The 18,381-nt window shown below is 42.4% G+C and overlaps 1 protein-coding gene across 7 annotated transcripts in view; it reads right to left on the reverse strand.

Moving 5' to 3' along the window:
- The window catches only part of RGS17 (regulator of G protein signaling 17), a 103,782-nt gene extending 86,166 nt beyond the window's left edge, over positions 1–17,616 (reverse strand). For 2 of the 7 annotated variants that reach the window (XM_061428371.1, XM_061428370.1), the window contains exons 1-2: positions 17,449–17,615; positions 11,468–11,590 (exon numbers count right to left, since the gene is read on the reverse strand). In XM_061428371.1, the coding sequence (XP_061284355.1) occupies positions 11,468–11,475 (8 nt within the window). In that variant the 5' untranslated portion in view covers positions 11,476–11,590; positions 17,449–17,615. Of the gene's footprint in view, positions 1–11,467; positions 11,591–12,251; positions 12,440–17,448 lie in introns of all 7 variants that reach the window. The other 5 variants (XM_061428365.1, XM_061428366.1, XM_061428364.1 and 2 more) reach the window with 5 other exon arrangements.
- Between the last annotated feature and the right edge of the window lie 765 nt (positions 17,617–18,381).

An 18,381-nucleotide genomic window follows, 5' to 3' on the forward strand; every position in this document is an offset into this window, starting at 1 on the left:
TCCATCACCAACTCCCGGAGTTCACTCAGACTCATGTGCATCGAGTTGGTGATGCCATCCAGCCATCTCATCCTCTGTTGTCCCCTTCTCCTCCTGCCCCCAATCCCTCCCAGCATCAGGGTCTTTTCCAATGAGTCAACTCTTTGCATGAGGTGGCCAAAGTACTGGAGCTTCAGCCTCAGCATCAGTCCTTCTAATGAACACCCAGGACTGACCTCCTTTAGGATGGACTGGTTGGATCTCCTTGCTGTCCAAGGGACTCTCAAGGGTCTTCTCCAACACCACAGTTCAAAAGCATCAATTCTTCGGTGCTCAGCTTTCTTCACAGTCCAACTCTCACATCCATACATGACCACTGGAAAAACCAAAGCCTTGACTAGACGGACCTTTGTTTGCAAAGTAGTATCTCTGCTTTTTAATATGCTATCTAGGTTGGTCATAACTTTCCTTCCAAGGAGTAAGCGTCTTTTAATTTCATGGCAGCAATCACCATCTGCAGTGAGCCCAAAAAAATAAAGTCTGACACGGTTTCCACTGTTTCCCCATTTATTTTCCATGAAGTGATGGGACCAGATGCCATGATCTTTAGCCTTATTTATTTGCAATTAATGGAGGAGTAAAATAAAATATTAATATACATAAACATGTATATACTATATTTTATTAGTATTACACACACACACACACACACACCCCCATATACACAGATATCTATTTGATAGCCCAGCTTTACAAAGGACCCTGAATGCCTTACAAAGGATTCCCTTTATGAGTCAATTTAAAAAATCAAAGATCAAACATATATGCCTCCTAGAGACAGGCATTTTTGTCTGTTTTGTTCTTTAATAAATCTGAATCTCCCAGAACAGAGCCTGTCACTTAATAGATACTCAATAAGTTTGGCCACCTGATGCAAAGAGCTGATTCACTGGAAAACACCCTGATGCTAGGAAAGATTGAGGGCAGGAGAAGAGGGCAACAGAGAATGAGATGGTTGGATGCTATTACTGATTCAATGGACGTGAGTTTGAGCAAACTCTGGGAGGCAGTGGAGGATAGGGAAGCCTGGCGTGCTGCAGTTCATGGGGTTGCAAGGAGTCAGACACGACTGAGTGACTGAACAACATTGACAAAGTATTTGTTAAAAGAGAAACTTCACTGGGTGAGTCACACAAAAAGTCTGCTTCTCATTCAGCATCAATCCTCTTCTACTTCACAACTTTTTTTCCAAAATCACTTGTTCTCCATCCCCAGATTATTCCTATAGAAGCCAAATGCAGTGGGACATTAGAAACAACCAACCCCAAGACATTACACAAAGTGAATTTGATTTCTGCTTTGTGGTCTGAAAGACCTGCAGTTAAACACTGATTTCTTCCTTTCGTTTTTATGATCTGAACTTTCGTTTTCTGTTTATCTCTCTACTTTTGAATGACAGCTCACTACTCTGCCTTCAAATAAGAGAATGCACATAAACGAAAATTAACCTTATTTCATATCACATTCAAAAGACTGCTTTCCCAGTGAATTTGTGACTTTTAGCACTCATTTTCATTTTGAAATTTGTATTCATAGCTGGTCAAAACTATGGTAATTTACTTTTGCTCATTTCACAAGGCAACACTTACTAGATTGACAGCCCCTTGTGGAACAAGTTAACAAAAAATAAGTAGAAAATTCTTTGTTCACGTTTTTACGAACTTTTTTGACAGCCAAACATTTGGTCAGTTGACTAAATAATACATTTAATATTATGATCAAAATTTCTCATTCAGCATGCAAAGAAAACTAGATTATTATTTTTATTCTGTCTTCTAAGCTGAAAAAACTTTTTGTCATTTTGGATGTTTTCAGTAAAATCATTAGGAAAAAAAGCAATTTCTAACATTTGTTCCAGGACATCTTTCTTCTATCTCTGAGCTAAAATATTAGAGTTGAGAAGATGGTAGAAAAAAGAACCCATTATTTTTGTGGACTCAGATAGTTTCAAGGTACCTCTTGAGCTTATTATGCTCCGTGATTCTAAACCTCCTTGTCTGTCTACAACCTTGGGGAAATTCCACTACTTCTAAAATGCTATGCTTGTACCCTAGAGTCTGGAAGCAAAGCCCAAAACGGGGCTCAAATAATCACAATTTCTTTCAAGGATTAGGTCTAACCTTGAATGAATGAATGAATGATGAATAATATATGCTGTTTTTCAATATCTGCTTTTGTTTTCATATAGAAACATTTTACATTTCTCAGGGATGAATAAAAGCAATACTCCAGGAAATTTCATAGCATTCCCTGGGAACTTTCTCCATTGATGATTTTGCTTCTCACAACCAGCAAATCTAGTCCTCTCTAAACCTAAAATAAATGTTGAAAAACACTTTTCCTGGGTTCTGCTACCCACCTCGGGCTGCCATGCCCTCTTCTTTATTTAGTCCTCACCTTGCCATAGTTCATTCAAACAACTAGTCTACATTCCTTGGTTCTCAGGTTCACCTTTTGTTGGCTTCAGTCTTAACATCAGTTAGGTTCATTTTCTTCTCCAATACACAGGTGCTTGCTTCTTTCAAAGGGCACCTCTGCTTTTCCATTTGGAAGTCAGTGAACTGATTTATACCTGAGGCAATTATTATGCATTTCTTGGACCACCCACAGACACCTCCCCCAACAGTGACACTTCCCAGCACAATAGGGGTTTTATTGTTAACTGTCTGGAGGGGCAATAAAGGGAGGTATAACTAACAGCAAAGTACTTTTAAGAGTCCTGCGACATTATTTATGCCAAAATAGCAAACAACATTTTTGAAAGATATTCTTCAAAAGTTAAGTGGGTAAAGTTAAACAGTCTCATTTCAAAGGAGAAAAAAAAAGGATTTGCCACAAAGAGTTGGACACGACTGAGCGACTTCATTTTCACTTTTCACTTTCATGCATTGGAGAAGGAAATGGCAACCCACTCCAGTGTTCTTGCCTGGAGAATCCCAGGGACGGCGGAGCCTGGTGGGCTGCTGTCTCTGGGGTAGCACGGAGTCGGACACGACCGAAGCGACTTAGCAGCAGCAGCAGCAGCAGGGCCATTTGTGGGCTTCCCAGGTGGTGCAGTAGTAAGTATCACCCGCTAATGCAGGAGACGCAAGAGACATGGGTTCAATCTCTGGGTCAGGAAGATCTCCTGGAGAAGGAAATGGCAATCATCCAACATACTTTCCTGGAAAATTCCATGGACAGAAGAACCTGGCAGGCTACAGTCCATGGGGTTGCAGAGAATCAGACATGAATGAGTACGCGTGTGCGCACCCACACACACACACACACACACACACACACACACACGGCCCTTTGTGCTCTTCCTACTTAAGCTCCTCCCCTTAGAACCTTGATCAATGAATGAATATTCGTGAACATAACATTCATATTAGGAACCTTGCTTCTTATAAGTGGAAAGGCAAGTGTACAGAGAATCTGTGCTCTTCTTCCAAGTCCGAGTGTTCTTAAAATTCCCAGAACAAAATCTGTCATGATGATAATCATCCTTCTCAGCTAGCACTTTAGGGAGAATTTATTCCATTCCCAGAACCACCATTCGTTTAGTTTATCCCATCAATACTGAGCTGAGTTCCTCCCCATCCACAAATCATTCATTCCTTCCACACACGGTGCACCTGCTCTGTTCCTGGCATTTCCCGGTGTACTAATTTGCATTCTCTTTGGCAGAAGGAGGGAGATATGATAAATAAAATAACAGTACAGTAAATGCTGTGGGTTAAATAAAGTAGGCTATTATTAAAGAATGACAGATCAAGGGAGGAATAAGGTTGGGCCAACATTAGAGAGTACAGAAAAGGTCTTTAAAGAGGTGACATCTGAACTGAAGTGTGGGTGATGAGAAAGATCAAGAGGAGAGTTGCTTAGGTCGAGGGAGTGGATGTGCAGAGGACCTGAGGCTTCAGGGCATGTAGTGTCTCCTCTCCACTGTGTTCCTGGAACTACCCTAGAGTCTCCTACTGAGAATGCCCTTCCTTCTAATGCTACCTCACATGCTGATTTTTTAGACTCAGGAGTAACCAGACACCTGGCTCATCTAAAATTATCACTGCCTTACTGGCTTTTACAGACTTCATCTTAATACTACATACTTGACCTTCAAGGGCTTAAAAAAGAAACTAATTCAAAGCAAGCCAGCATCTGATTCAGCAGCACCATGGTAGTGTAATATGCTACCGTTTCTTAACTGAGAATCCATAGGATATACAACTCACAGAAATTCATGCCAGGGGAAAAAAAAGACTTCTGAAAGACTGTTTTCTTCATTTACCAGTGGGTTCCAGGTAACCTGTCCAGTTAAACCCTATTACTTTGGTGGCTGGAACTTGAGAGCTGAAACTGAGCACTTCCGTTATGACAACATGCCCATCCATGTTCTGGGGCGTGCTTACTGCCCACCCCCGTTTATTTCTCTCTGTGGCTTCTTACCTATATATTGCTTACTTTTCATTGCCCTCTGTGAAAGTGCTTTTGTTTAAGCTGCCCTAAACCTTTTGGAAACAGAAAGTGCATAAATCATTAATCACAAGTGCTTTCTAGACAATCCCAAGGAATTTCCTGATCTTACCCTCTCTGCTACATGACATAACCAGCTGCTCTTCCTTCCCTGTCTCTTTTCCAATCTTTTTTGGGAGAGAACTATAAATATGAATGAAACTGGCTAAGAGTAATTCCACTTTCTTGATTTCATGGTATATTACAGTGCCTTCACTCTCTTTTTTAAATTAATTTTTACTGGAGTATATTGTTGCTTTACAATGTCATGCTAGTTTCTACTGTACAGCAAAGTGAATCAGCCATATGTGTACATATATCCCCTCTTTTTTGGATATCCTTCTCATTTAGGTCACCACAAAGCCCTGAGTCGGGTTCCTTGAGCTACACAGTAGGTTCTCATTCATTATCTATTTTATATTCAGCCATAAAAAGAAATGAAGTTGGGTCATTTGTAAAGACATGGATAGACCCAGAGTCTGTCATACAGAGTAAAGTAAGTCAGAAAGAGAAAAACGAATATCATTTTCTTTTTAACACCTTTTTTCCCCATTCTGATCATTTTACGAATGAATGTATTGATATATATGTGTGTGTACTTGAGTTTCCTTCTTTTCCCACATGTCCATTCAACACAGATACTCTACAGGATTCTATTCCAGGTTGCTGCTGCTCCCTAAACATTTTTCTTTGGTAATCACTTACTACCACCACCTGTAATAAAAGATTTTCAAGGTTTATCTCTAGCTGAAACCTCTCTCCTGAGTCTATATTCCAGATTCCCCAGAGCCATTTGAACTGAGGAGTCAGAATAAGGCCTTGCCGTTTAACTCATCTCCATAACATCTCTGCCAACTGTTTATCCACTGAGCATTTGGCAGTAAGCTCATCATTTTTCAAGGCAGCCCATCTACCAAGCTGGCTTTGACTGTTAAACAGTTATTCTCAACAGGATAGCAAAATCTATCTCAATGACACGTGCCCACTGGTTCTAATGCTATTTTTAAGACAGTGGTAAAGACAGTTCGTGATGGAAGACTGGCGTGCTGCAGTCCATGGGGTCACAAAGGCTCAGACATGACTGAGCAACTGAACTGAACTGAAAGACAGTGGTTCAGTGGTAAAGAATCTGCCTGCAGTGCAGGAGATGTGGATTCGATCCCTGTGTCAGGAAGATCCCCTGGAGAAGGAAATGGCAACCCACTCCAGTATCCTTGCTTGGAGAATCCCACGGACAGAGGAGCCTGGCAGGCTATGGTCCATGGGGTTGCAAAGAGTCAGACACGTCTGAACAACTAAACAACAACTAACAGCTAAGTTACTTAAATGCCAAATTTACATTTGATACAGGGCAATGTCTGTATTATCTCCTTACTCTGCCATGTGGTTTTGTTATTCCCGTTATGTCACTGGGGCAATTTAAAATGAGTCTAATCATTTTGCATGGCTCTTCTCCAAATGGAGAAACACACATATTCTCTAGGGAAACCACTCTACTCTATGTTAAAAAAGTACAAATGCCTCCAATAACCACTTCTCCCATGAATGACTGGTTTCTGTTCATTTTACTATTTGTATCACAAAAGTGTAACCAGGGTGTCCAGAAGGAAAGAAATTCAAAACAGCATTCTAGTTGTGGTTTGAAAAATGCAGACCAGTACAGAAGTGTCCTCAACTTCCTTCTAGACACTCTGTGCCTCTACTGACATAGCTAAGAGCAGACTTGTTGCTTACTACTGAATCAACCGGGCTTTTAATCAACAACCCTGATAGATCTGGCAAAGCCTTCCCCAAGCTGAATTCAGCCTCTTCATTAGCTTGGTTTCTCCAGGTCTTAATGGCATCTGCATTACCTAGATATACAGGCTCAAATCTATGTTGGGTTTAAGGGTCTTTTCACATCTTCTAAATTTCAATGGTGACCAAGTCTTGAAAGCTCTGAGTGGAATAGGTTTTCACGATATCATCTTCCCAACTGCCTTCAGTTAGCCTTTGGATATTTTCCCAATTCAGGCCTCATCTTCTCTCACCTGAAGAGTTGAAATCGTGTTCCTGCTGCCTTCTCCTCCCCTCTGCCCAGACCTGACATGTACAGTCTTCATCCTGTAATGTCCTATTTATTCGATACCCATGGCACTCTGCCCCGATCAAGGACGATGCTAGCTTTTCACTTGGATATTAACACCCACCAGTATCTGTCTCCTTCTCAACTTTATCCTGTGATTTCCTGCCCGTGCTTTGTACTTCTGGAAAACTGTGCCACAAAGTATTTTTCGACTTTCCCTAGTTCTGCGCCTTTCTTTCTTTACATTGTCTCTGAGCCTGGAAGGCCATTCTTTGTCAAATTTCCATCTTTCAGTACTTTGAAAAAATGTTACCACCTCCAAGAAGTGTTTACCAGATTCTGGTCTGACCACCTAAAATGAATCGAAAGTTCCTCACAGCATTTTATTTCTCTCCTAGAACAGAATAGTAATAGCAATTTACATACCCATTTTCTTTCTTCAACTAGTCTTTAGGTTCCTTCAGCCTCGGCTATGATTCACTTAATGATACTAAATCCCAGTTCTCAGTGGTAAAGAATCTGCCTGCCAATGCAGAAAACACAGGAGACAGGTTTGATCCCTGGGCCAGGAAGATCCCCTGGAGGAGGACAAGGCAACAGACTCCAGTATTCTTGCCTGAAAAGTGCCATGAGCAGAGGAACTTGGCAGGAGTGTACCGTCCACGGGGTCACAAAGAGTTGATCACGACTTAGCGACTGAGCACACATATTCCCAATTACAGAGTAAGGCTCCAGTGAGTTGCATTAATTGTGAATAAGGAGGCAGGAAACGAAAATGGTGAGAGGGATGAGTAGCTGAATCTGAAGGCTAGTTGGGAACAGAATGCAAACACTTGGAAAACCAGACCCACGCGGGCTATTAACAGGTGCACCAAAAGACCACTCTTTTTCCATCATTTCTGCCTGTTCATAATTTAATTTTTTAGATTGTAGGGTCCAATATCAAGCACAGTTCCAGTTCTTCCTTCTTTTTCCGTGAGATCTAACCAGACTTGACCAGACTTGGACTTTCCTGGGACTAGTGGTCAGGGGCCAGAACACTCAGTGCAACATAGATTTTGGTTGTAATCAGCAGCTTCACTGTAATTACTTTCAGTGTTTCTGCTAAGCCATAAATCCACATTCCCTTAAAAATAATCTCCTCCAAACACACTTGTCACTCCCTCAAAGTCTTAATAAATAGTTTGGACGTTAAGTCATTGTGCTGTCCACTGCTCAATAAAACAATGTGCATTTATTCATTGCTGGTATTTTAAAGCAAAATGTAAAGATCTCTTTGTCACACAAAAAAAGTTAATTTTATGCAAGATGGACTTAGGAGTAGTGACATTTAAAAAGAAAATTTGGAGCAGATTTTCTATCAATACAGTTGAATTTGAGTATCACCTACAAGAATTTTTAACTATTCAACATAACCTATGTCAAGTCAAGAAAAGTGCTCTACATTTTTTTCCATCCTGGAATTTACACTTATTTGATGAAATTCTACCTCATGAAACACTACTTGTATTACTCAGATGTTCAGTCAATGAAAAAACTGAATTAAGGGGAAAAAAATTACCTTCTTAAGATTAGATCACATGAATTTACAAAACTGGAGGTGGTTACATAATACAGCGGAGTTACATAATAATGTACTGAATGACATTATACCTTAAGAAGTACTAAGTTTGTAGCTAATAGTCTTGTTTTCTGAGCCCAGTCTTTCTGTTTTTTACTTGAGTTTCATTCTTACCTCAGTGTACCTCCCCTTGGATTTTCAAGTATGTATTTTCCCCTCCCAGCATTTGGCTATGACTACACAAGCATCAGGTCAGTTATTTCCTGCTCTCAACTCATAAACAAAAAGGAAAGCCATACCCACATACTCAGACACTGACACTCAAAATCATCTTTTTAAAATATTAAACTTTGATGACAATTCCAATGTACAAGAATTTCTCTATCCTTGCTTTTCAGCATAAAAAAATATACAGAAATATATAGCATAGCTATGCCTTGCTGCTGCTGCTGCTGCTAAGTCGCTTCAGTCGTGTCCGACTCTGTGTGACCCCAGAGACGGCAGCCCACCAGGCTCCCCTGTCCCTGGGATTCTCCAGGCAAGAACACTGGAGTGGGTTGCCATTTAGTGCTTTCAAAAAAGATACTCATTTTCCTTTGGTTTTATCTAGTGAGTCTTGCCCACACGAAACTCATAGGTCATCAGCAAAATGCTGTATAGTAGTTCTGAGTGAAATAAATTGAGAGATAGGTTCAAACCCCAAATTACTACAAATGGTTACTTATTAACAGCCCAATTAAAGCTTTGAAGATAAGTAAGTTAAATCTGCTGGCTGAAATGGCTTATTTTCAAGTTAATTCATTCATAATGCCAATTCTTTCATTACTATATATAGCTAAATTAACTGTACATTCACAGCATTTTGCTAGGAAGGACTTGAAGCCTTCACCCTGGTTTTACAAATAATATCAAATCATCCTAGATCAGGAAAAATCTAGTTGCTAGACTTAGAAATCATGTAGGTGATTTCAACAAGTAGGTGCTGAAGATGGTTTTCTTTAAAAACAAATTTATTTTTTTTCATATCTGAAAAGAGTATTCTGGATTTCTGGTCAATTGTGTTGTTTTAGTTGCTAAGTCATGTCCAACTCTTTTGTGACCCCCATGGGCTACAGCCCACCAGGTTCCTCTGTCCATGGGATTTCCAAGGCGAGAATACTGGAGTGGGTTGCCATTCCCTTCTCCAGGGGATCTTCCCAAGCCAGGGACTGAACCCAAGTATCTGGCATTGGCAGGCAGATTTTTTATCACTGAACCACCAGGAAGCCCCTCTGGTCAATTTACTATATTACAAAAAGATTGTTATCAGTGAAAGAACTGCGATCATACTGGGGGAAAAAATGACAATATATTTATCGTATGGGAAATGTGGGTCCTCAGGAAGGGTGGGGTTATCACTTTCTCTCTCTCCCTTTGCTTACCCCCTCCCCCAACATACCCAAAATAACATCCCAATTATATATACCCAGGGTAGCCTTTAAGTGGGGGGAGAGGGGTAGGCACAGTACACTTGTATGCAGACAAATGCGGTCACTTTAAAGAGGGAGATTTGGGAGTTGGGGCGGGTCCACAAAGACGGCTGAGCCTCAGGTCTTCTATGGTTTGGACTTGGTGGCTGGTAAATCATCCACCGAGCTCCAGCGAACCACTTCCTATTTTCCCTTCCCCTTATCTGAGCCTCTGCTTAGAGCTTTCTTTAGGAGCAGAGATTTCTACACTTGGAAGTCAATGAGCCTAAAATTCCTAAATCCTCAGGAGATCCTTTCTCATTACTTCCACATCATCTCCAGTTATGACTTGTAAACTAAGAACACCCAGGGCTCAACTGATGCAAACAAAATAATACTAAGTTGAAGAAGCTTCTATGTGAACTTGCAGAAAGAGGCCATGTTTAATCTTTTTTTTTTTTTTTTTGCATCCAAAATCATATCTCAGGGCCTGGCATATAATATATGCTTGAGAATGTTTATAAATGAATGAATGTTCACTTAACAGGTTGGTTAAACAAGCTGCTCAGGAAAGAATAACACGGCAACATGGCAGACACTAGGGGAACAGCTTTCATATTAATTAAGGACCCATTAGTCAAGACAACTACTGACAAGAAACAAAATTGCCTTTAAGCACTTACCATCCACTGGATGCTTCTTGGGTTTATCTTAATTATTGTAATTATTCTTGGGTTTATTTTTCATTGTTTAACTCTAGTACAGTATCAGAGAAGGCAATGGCACCCCACTCCAGTACTCTTGCCTGGAAAATCCCATGGATGGAGGAGCCTGGTAGGCTGCAGTCCATGAGGTCGCTAAGAGTCGGACACGACTGAGCGACTTCACTTTCACTTTTCACTTTCATACATTGGAGAAAGAAATGGCAACCCACTCCAGTATACTTGCCTGGATAATCCCAGGGATAGGGGAGCCTGGTGGGCTGCCGTCTATGGGGTCGCACAGAGTTGGACACGACTAAAACAACTTAGCAGCAGTACAGTATATAACAGTTGCATGTGCGTCCTAAGTCACTTCAGTCACGTACTCTTTGTGACCTTATGGTTGTGACCTTATGGACTGCAGCCCACCAAGCCCCTCTGTCCATGGGATTCTTCAGGCAAGAATACTGGAGTGGTCTGCCATGCCCTCTTCCAGGGATCTTCTCAACCAAGGGGTCAAACCCATGTCTTTTAAGTCTCCTGAACTGGCAGGCAGGCTCTTTACCGCTAGTGCTGCCTGGGAAGTCCCATAACAGTTCCATAGTGATTGTCAATACATGACAAATTATGGACATTATTTTATTTAATCACTCAACATTTTTAAGATACATACAATCAGTCTTCAATTTACAGATAATGATACTAAGACTCAATAATGTTAAGGCTAAATCTCTGGCTGTTTGCATCCAAAGTTTGAACTCTTTGTACCAAATTGCATTCCCTGCTTCTAAAGTCTCTTTCAAGGGGAATTTTCCGTATGCTTTTTCACACCCTTTAAATTAAATCACACAGTTGCCACTCTTGTTACAGCAGACTTTCAAATCTTTGTTGATTTTGATTAACTGAAGCCTGAAAAAGGAAAAGAGTTGAGGGAAAAAGGGCGGAGATTTGAGGTAGTTTTCTTAGAACCAAAATGGATTCGTAAAATCTCTAGATTAGACAGCCTGTCATAATATGCCAAAAAACATAAAAACTAAGCCCCTACCATTTATTGAAATACAGACTGTTGTCAACTTTCACAAAAGAATTTTCCTTGAATTTAACTCATGATGCCACTGGGAAGCCCCAAGATAATTAAAGAAATGAAATAAACACTTACCTGCTCATTCATTTATGTCATAATTTCCCCTGGGTTGTGTCTGTTTAATGTAATGCCATGGCTCTTGAATTATAACCTTTGTATTTCAACAGCCAATCAGAAGTTCCTTGAAAAGCCTGTGACCTAATCCAAGGAAGTAAATATTTGCTTTGTGAACCACATTCATTGTCTATAATAAAATTATATTTATTGACACAGAGTTTTTTTTTTTTTTAATCTCAAACACAAAGTTTAAGGAATTCAGAGAGATTTTAGATGTTTACTACTCATGCTAGAATTTCAAGTATAAAGCACTTACAGAGTTTAGCAAAAAAAGCCTGCGCATCTAGTAAACAGTAGAGCAAGAATGAAAATCCAGTTCTATCTGAAACTTTGAAGCTTTTCTGTTCCACCAGACCTCACTGTTCCTCCTATAGGGGCCTCTTGTTCATTATAAATTCCAGGTTCACACATTCTGTATTACTGAGGCTTTACAATATTTGATAAACTGCAACCAGTAACAATTATAAAAAATTTTACACTTTCTAGGTAGTTTAACAGCTAAGGGGCTTTATAGATTTTCCAAGCTAAATATTTAAGCTTTTGAAACCAATTGTCTATAGACACAGAATTAAAAAATTAAAAACCAGGAACTTATCAGAGCACTCAATCACATGAAACACTACAGCACAGACTCATTAAGGTACCAGATTAATCTCAACTTTTAAATATTAAGTTTCACCTCCAGTTAAAAAATGAGGTAAGTTAGGATTCCAATACGACATGGCCTTATAATGAAACTTACTTGATTTCATTCTGGTGAGAAACTTCAATTAATGCTCTGGAGGACCTCCATCGACTTGCCTATTTCCTTTCAATCTCACTTATCTAGGGAAATCTCAAAAGTTTACACTGGCAACTGGCAGAAACAGTCAATGGAAATCTGAGAACTTGTCATGTCGTGTGTTGGGTTGCCACAAAGTTCAGGTTCTTCTGTAAGATACATCTTCTTGTTAGTACGGTGTGAGTGCACATGCATAGTACACAAAAACGATAGACCACAATGAGTAAGAGGAAATATGTGCTTTGGAAGGCCCAAGCATGGTGGCAAGTGGCGGTAAGTTATGGATACCACAGCAGCCCGAATCACACGGCTGATCCTTCTCCAGCCTTTGGTGATGTTTACTTCACTGAGAGGGAGTCAGTTCAACTACAATCATCCCAGTAGTCTGCCACTTGTCTTCTCTGTCACTAAGCACTTGCTTTCTTTCTTTGCTTGTGCCTTGTCTCTTAAAATTAACATTAGCATTTCAAATACATAAAATCATTCAGAATACAGTGGACAAGGTGGCAGAAGACTTGAACAAGTGATCCTCAAGACAAAAAAAAAAAGCTGCTGTAAGCATGTCGAATAAAATTATAAGCATTCTTAGTCACCAAAGAAATAAAAGTTTGAAAATATCATTTTCACACATCAAATTAGTAATGATTTTTTAAAAGATGATATTACTTTGGAGAGATCTAGATACCCTAAGTATCAAGCCTAAAGGGAAAAAATGCCATAAAAACCTATGCCTAAGAATGCACATCACTTAAAACAGTAAAATATTGAAAATAACATAAACATTGAAAGATTAACTAATAAACTGAAATGCATAAGGTGAACTATTTTGCAGTCACTAAATTATATTAAAAATACTGATTTAAGTTTCTTGGAAAATGCCAACAAAGTAATGTCTGTTGTTTGTAAAAGCAAATATGAAACTCTATAATGTGATTCTAATTCTTTAAAAAAAAAAATGCCTGTTGACTCATAGGAAATGAATTGGTCATAAACTGCCTCATATATTCAGTAGCAGTTTTTTAGGCTTTGGAAGACATGCTAGGCACATACCCAGCACTTTATATACACTGTACTATATTTATGCTTGCAAACATCTCAGGAAGTGAGTGTTTATCCTTATTGTCATATCTGAAGAAACTGAGGCTCAAAGCAGGTAAGTGATTTGACCATGGTGACAAAGCTATTAAACAGAGGAGCCAGGACAAAAACTAAAGTCAACTTGCCCCAAAGCTTGTGTTCATCATGCCCATGCCTGCCCACAGGTAATTTAAACTTTAATCAAAGTTTGAAACAGATCAACAATAGCAGTATTATGGCAAAAACACGAATATTCACAAAGTGACAATTCTAAAAATGGCTTCCTCCAAAGATGCAGGACTATGAACATGATCCTTAGACTCTCAAACTAGTATATTTGGTAATGAACATGAGCACTCTTCTAAACAAATGTAAAAATCAAGGAAATCTTTTGTGATCTTTGCCAACTCTGCAAAATTCATTCATTGAATAAGCTCTTATTTAATATTTGCCTGTTGCCAGTTATTATGCTAGGTATTGGCACAGCAGCAGGAATAACAAGAGAAAGGAATTTTGGGGGGATATTAGGGAAGTCTCTGGGAAGAAAGTGGAGATGGGAAGAGATGGTGAGGGTAAATATAATATAACATTAAAAGACCTGGCTACCTAAATCTAAGGACTGTTTCATTTCTTTAACACTTCCATAAACATTTATAGTATTTCTGAGGATCCAGGTCACTCCCCGGAAATAACATATAATTTTAAACCTCTATAATGAATTCACATTTATACTCTACCTGTAATAATCAAGTGAAATAAAATACTTTTTACTATCATGTTACCTGATGGTTCAGTGGATAAAGAATCCACCTGCAATGCACGAGACACAGGAGATGTGGTTTTGATCCCTAGGTCAGGAAGATCCCCCTGGAGGAGGAAATGGCAACCCACTCCAGTATTCTTGCCTGAAAAATCCACAGATAGAGGAGCCTGGTGGGCTACAATCCGAAGGGCTGCAGAGAGGTGGACACAACTAAGCACAGCACATAAGCAACTTTATTCTCATCCACGGTGTGTACAGTGGCCCTTGTATTTGCCCTTCTGGGTGGTGCAATACATTTTCATTGTTAAGTAAGCAGAGTTGGGCTATCCGAAAAAGAATTCTCAGCAGAAATGCAGTTGGATAGGTTCCCATCTCTCTTGGCTCCATATTTCCTTATCCATGCCCCCCTTTGACTTTTCCAGAAAAGCCCATGTCTTTTAGCAAATGGGTTTCTAATATGAAGGCCACTATCTCTACAACTGCAAATTAACAGGTAAATGCTTTCTTACTTTTAATCCTCAAGTCAACCAGAATTTTTATCAATTTACTTTTGGATTTGGCTGTGATAATAAGGTCAAATGGGTGAGGATATAAACATTTCTCCTTTTCTTCAAAGGCCCTGGCCCTAGTGGTAAGAAATGTTAAGGAATTTTTGAAAATTATTACTATTATTTTAAAAAGCCTAAGACGTTTAGGACAACTCTTCATGAGCCCACGGACTGTAGCCCACCAGGCTCCTCTGTCCTTGGAATTCTCCATGCAAGAATACTGGAGTGGATAGCCATTCCCTTCTCCAGGGGATCGTCAGGATCCAGGGATTGAACTTGGGTCTCCTACATTGCAGGCAGATTCTTTACCATCTGAGCCAACAAGGAAGCCCAGATCTCTGTAGAAAGATTCCTAAAGGCAGAGAGAGATCTATTTGAGCAGGAAAAGCTGGATGTCTTATTAATGAACAGGAATAGCAAATTAACTCTTTCTGTTAATTCTCTTTCGTAGGGATTAAAAACCAAGGAATAGTTGAGAAGCCAGAGCAAAAGGGTAGAATTTGGCACAACAAACACCTTCTGTTGCTTGTTTTGTAAATTAGGTGGGTCTCTTGAAATGGCAACCCACTCCAGTGTTCTTGCCTGGAGAATCCCAGGGACAGGGGAGCCTGGTGGGCTGCCGTCTATGGGGTCGCACAGAGTCGGACACGACTGAAGCGATTTAGCAGCTTAATCTTTCAGACTACAAATTCAGGAAGAAGGATAAAGTGCCCATGGCTCTGAGATCAGGTGGCATTGTCATGGAGATTCATCTCATTTAATAAATGATACCATCCAATCCTTTGTAAATAAACACTTTTCTCATCTCCAAAAACTGTAAATAAACTACCCTACCATGACTTCTTTAAATATAGTTTTTTAGATTATTAAAATAGTGAATGTCTACTCTCCCATGAGTGTGCTAATTATTGTTTTAGTTAATGCTAACAGAAAAAACAGCTTAATAATAGAAACTTAGTTGGAGGAGGTCAAACGGCTCATTCATTTGAATTAATGAATACAAATCAGCTTTTCATTAGGTATTAGTGCAAAATGTATGTTTCACAGATAACTGCTATTGTTGTCATAAGAAACAATACAATTTACCCAAAGTGTTTCACAGTTTTCGAAAGTATTTAATACACATAATGTCTAGCAGCTATGAAACCAAGACAGAAAGATTATTTCTCATTACAAGAGTGAAAACTGTTTCTCATTTCTCCAATTAAATGATTTTCAGAGAGTTCACCACCCGGAAAACCAGTGTATGTGAATGCCGGAAATGCAGACGACAGTCTCAGAAACGCTTATTGTAAACGGGAATCAAATACAAGATTGCTCTCATTATTATTTGTGACAACCATCCCATGATGTAAAGAGTCTGGCTGTATAACAATTTTTAAAAAGAAAAAGAAACAACTGTGGGAAGACTGCAAAGTTCTCTAGACAAACCTTCGAGTGCCTCTTTTTAAAGAAGGAAACGTTTATGTAAAGGTCAGAGTGGCTAGGAAAACTACTATGCCAGGAGCCAGGGTCAGTCTTGCCAGAGCGACCGAGATTGTCCCAGGTGAGTGAGTGTCCTTTCAGGGGGTTCCGGACGGAGGTGGGGGGCGCAGGGCGTGTCTCCCGCACACTGGGCATCTGTTTTGGCCAAGGCGACCCCTGCTCTGTCTCCAGGAGCCCAGGGACTCCCGAGGCTGGCGCGGGCTGCCGGGGAAGCCCTGCCAGCAGCCTCCCGCTCGCCAGGGGCATCTCCCCATCCGTGGTTTCCGAGACCAGCTCTGTCTCTCCGCCATCCTCAAGTCCTCCGACATTTTTCAGAGACAGGGAGGCAGGGAGTAGAGGAAACGGCCGAGTGTCTGCACCCAGCCTCTGCCGCAGCACAAGAAGAGGCAGAGGAGGAGGAAGGCTGGCGAGTCAGCCGCTATTAAACTGGAATTCTAGCGATAATGGAAAGAATCAGCATCACCTATAGCAAGAGTCCCGGATACACCCACCCGGGCAGCGGCTAGGGGTTTGGTGGGCGTTCCACCTCCTCGCCCCTGGATGGCTGTAAAATCTACCCCAAGCAGTGCACACTGGAACTCCCTTTCCTCTGACCAAAAGGAGGGCAAAGAACAAAAGAGAGGCCCCCATCCCCTACACACACACACACCCCTCAGCTATTTTACCGACGCTCAAGGTATGCATTTTTGCACTGACCCCACCCCCCCCCTCCCCTTACACCTTCCCCACCTGCATTTTCCCAAAGGTAAAGAAAGAAGAAAATACCACCCCGAGGTGCTCGTTCGATTGGACACTGTTAATTTCACATTCGGTTTGCTAACAAGCAGCCGACCAAATCTACTGGACCTTGCGCCCCCGCGGGGTCTCCTGCAGCCGCCGCCGCCGCCGCCCCCCGGCCCTCGCTCGGATCCCCAAGGCGCCGGGATCTCCGCTGGGGGAACCCGGCTCGAGGTTCCCGGGGCGGGCAGGACACTCGCCCAACGGGTCCGCAGCAGCCGGAGGGCGACGAGCGCACCGCGCCGAGGCTGCAACGCGGGATTCAACTTCCCAGACCCGCGGCGCGGCCCCCGCTTCCTCCCGCGGGGCCCCGGAGGGGCCCAGAGACCCCCCGCGCCGGCCGACTCCCCCGCCGGCGCACCGACAGTTGTACTCTCCGCCCCCTCTTTCCTTCCCCTCCGCACCCAACCCCTATTACCTTTAAAAAAAAAAAAGGACCCATCGGTGCAAAGCAGACATTTTGATGCCATTGACTTAGCACCGCTCAGGATCGGAAGCAACATCTTACCCAGTCGCCTGGAGGTGTGGGCAGCGCAGCGATGGGTCCGGGGGCGCGGGGCTGAGCGGCTCGGTCCTCTAGCGGAGCCGGTTTGCTGCCATCCGCCCAACTTCAGCACCCGGCGGGCGAGGAGAGAGGGAGCCAGGCGGGGATGAAGGGGCGGGGGAGCGGGGGAGGAGGGAGAGGTGGGCGGGGAGGGAGCCGGCGCCGCTAGGTAGCGCGCATGCGCCCCGCGGGCGGGCGCAGCCCCTCGCCCGGCTCGGCCGGAGGTGCAGCCGCGGCCCCCGGCCGCGTGAGTCACCGCCCCGCCCCTCCCGGGCCTCCGGCCCCCGCGCGCCCGCCTTGCCTCGGCGCCCGCTGCGCTCGGGACTCGGTGTGGAGCTCCGGGTCGCCGCCCCTGGGGTCCGCGGCTTCGCGGGCACCTTGGGAGACCTGGGAGCCTCCCTGGATGAGACAGGCTCTCGCGCCTAGACGCCTTCCAACTTCAGGTTCCCCCGCAGCCCGCGTTCATTTTGCGGTTTAGATGATGTGAAAACAGAAGCCTGTCTTTTAAGAAACAAAACAGGTGCAAGAAGGGCGGGGGGGGGGGGGGGCGGGGGGAGTGTCCCATTGGAAGCCGTCCCTGGGGGTTCAAAGAAGTATGAGGCTAAATTAAGCAAGTGTTGCTTCCCAGGAGACTCTACTTTTATCAAGTGTTCTTATTTTACTGAAGTCCTCAGCCCCGAATCTAACCCTCTTCCCTAAGAATGATCGCAGGTGCTCTCTCTCTGGCCTGGGCATATGTCTTGTCTCGGACATCAGGACCCCTGGAGCCAGAATTTTGAGTGAGAGAAGCTGATGTCAGGGCAAGAGTCCTGGATTACTAGCTGAGGTGTTGATGCTCAGGCTGGAAGCAGCCTTCCAGGTCAGTTCCATAGCGATCAGGTCTGATAATTGTGCAGT

This window comes from Bos javanicus, chromosome 9 (genome assembly GCF_032452875.1).
Source record: "Bos javanicus breed banteng chromosome 9, ARS-OSU_banteng_1.0, whole genome shotgun sequence".
Taxonomy (NCBI): Eukaryota; Metazoa; Chordata; class Mammalia; order Artiodactyla; family Bovidae; genus Bos; species Bos javanicus.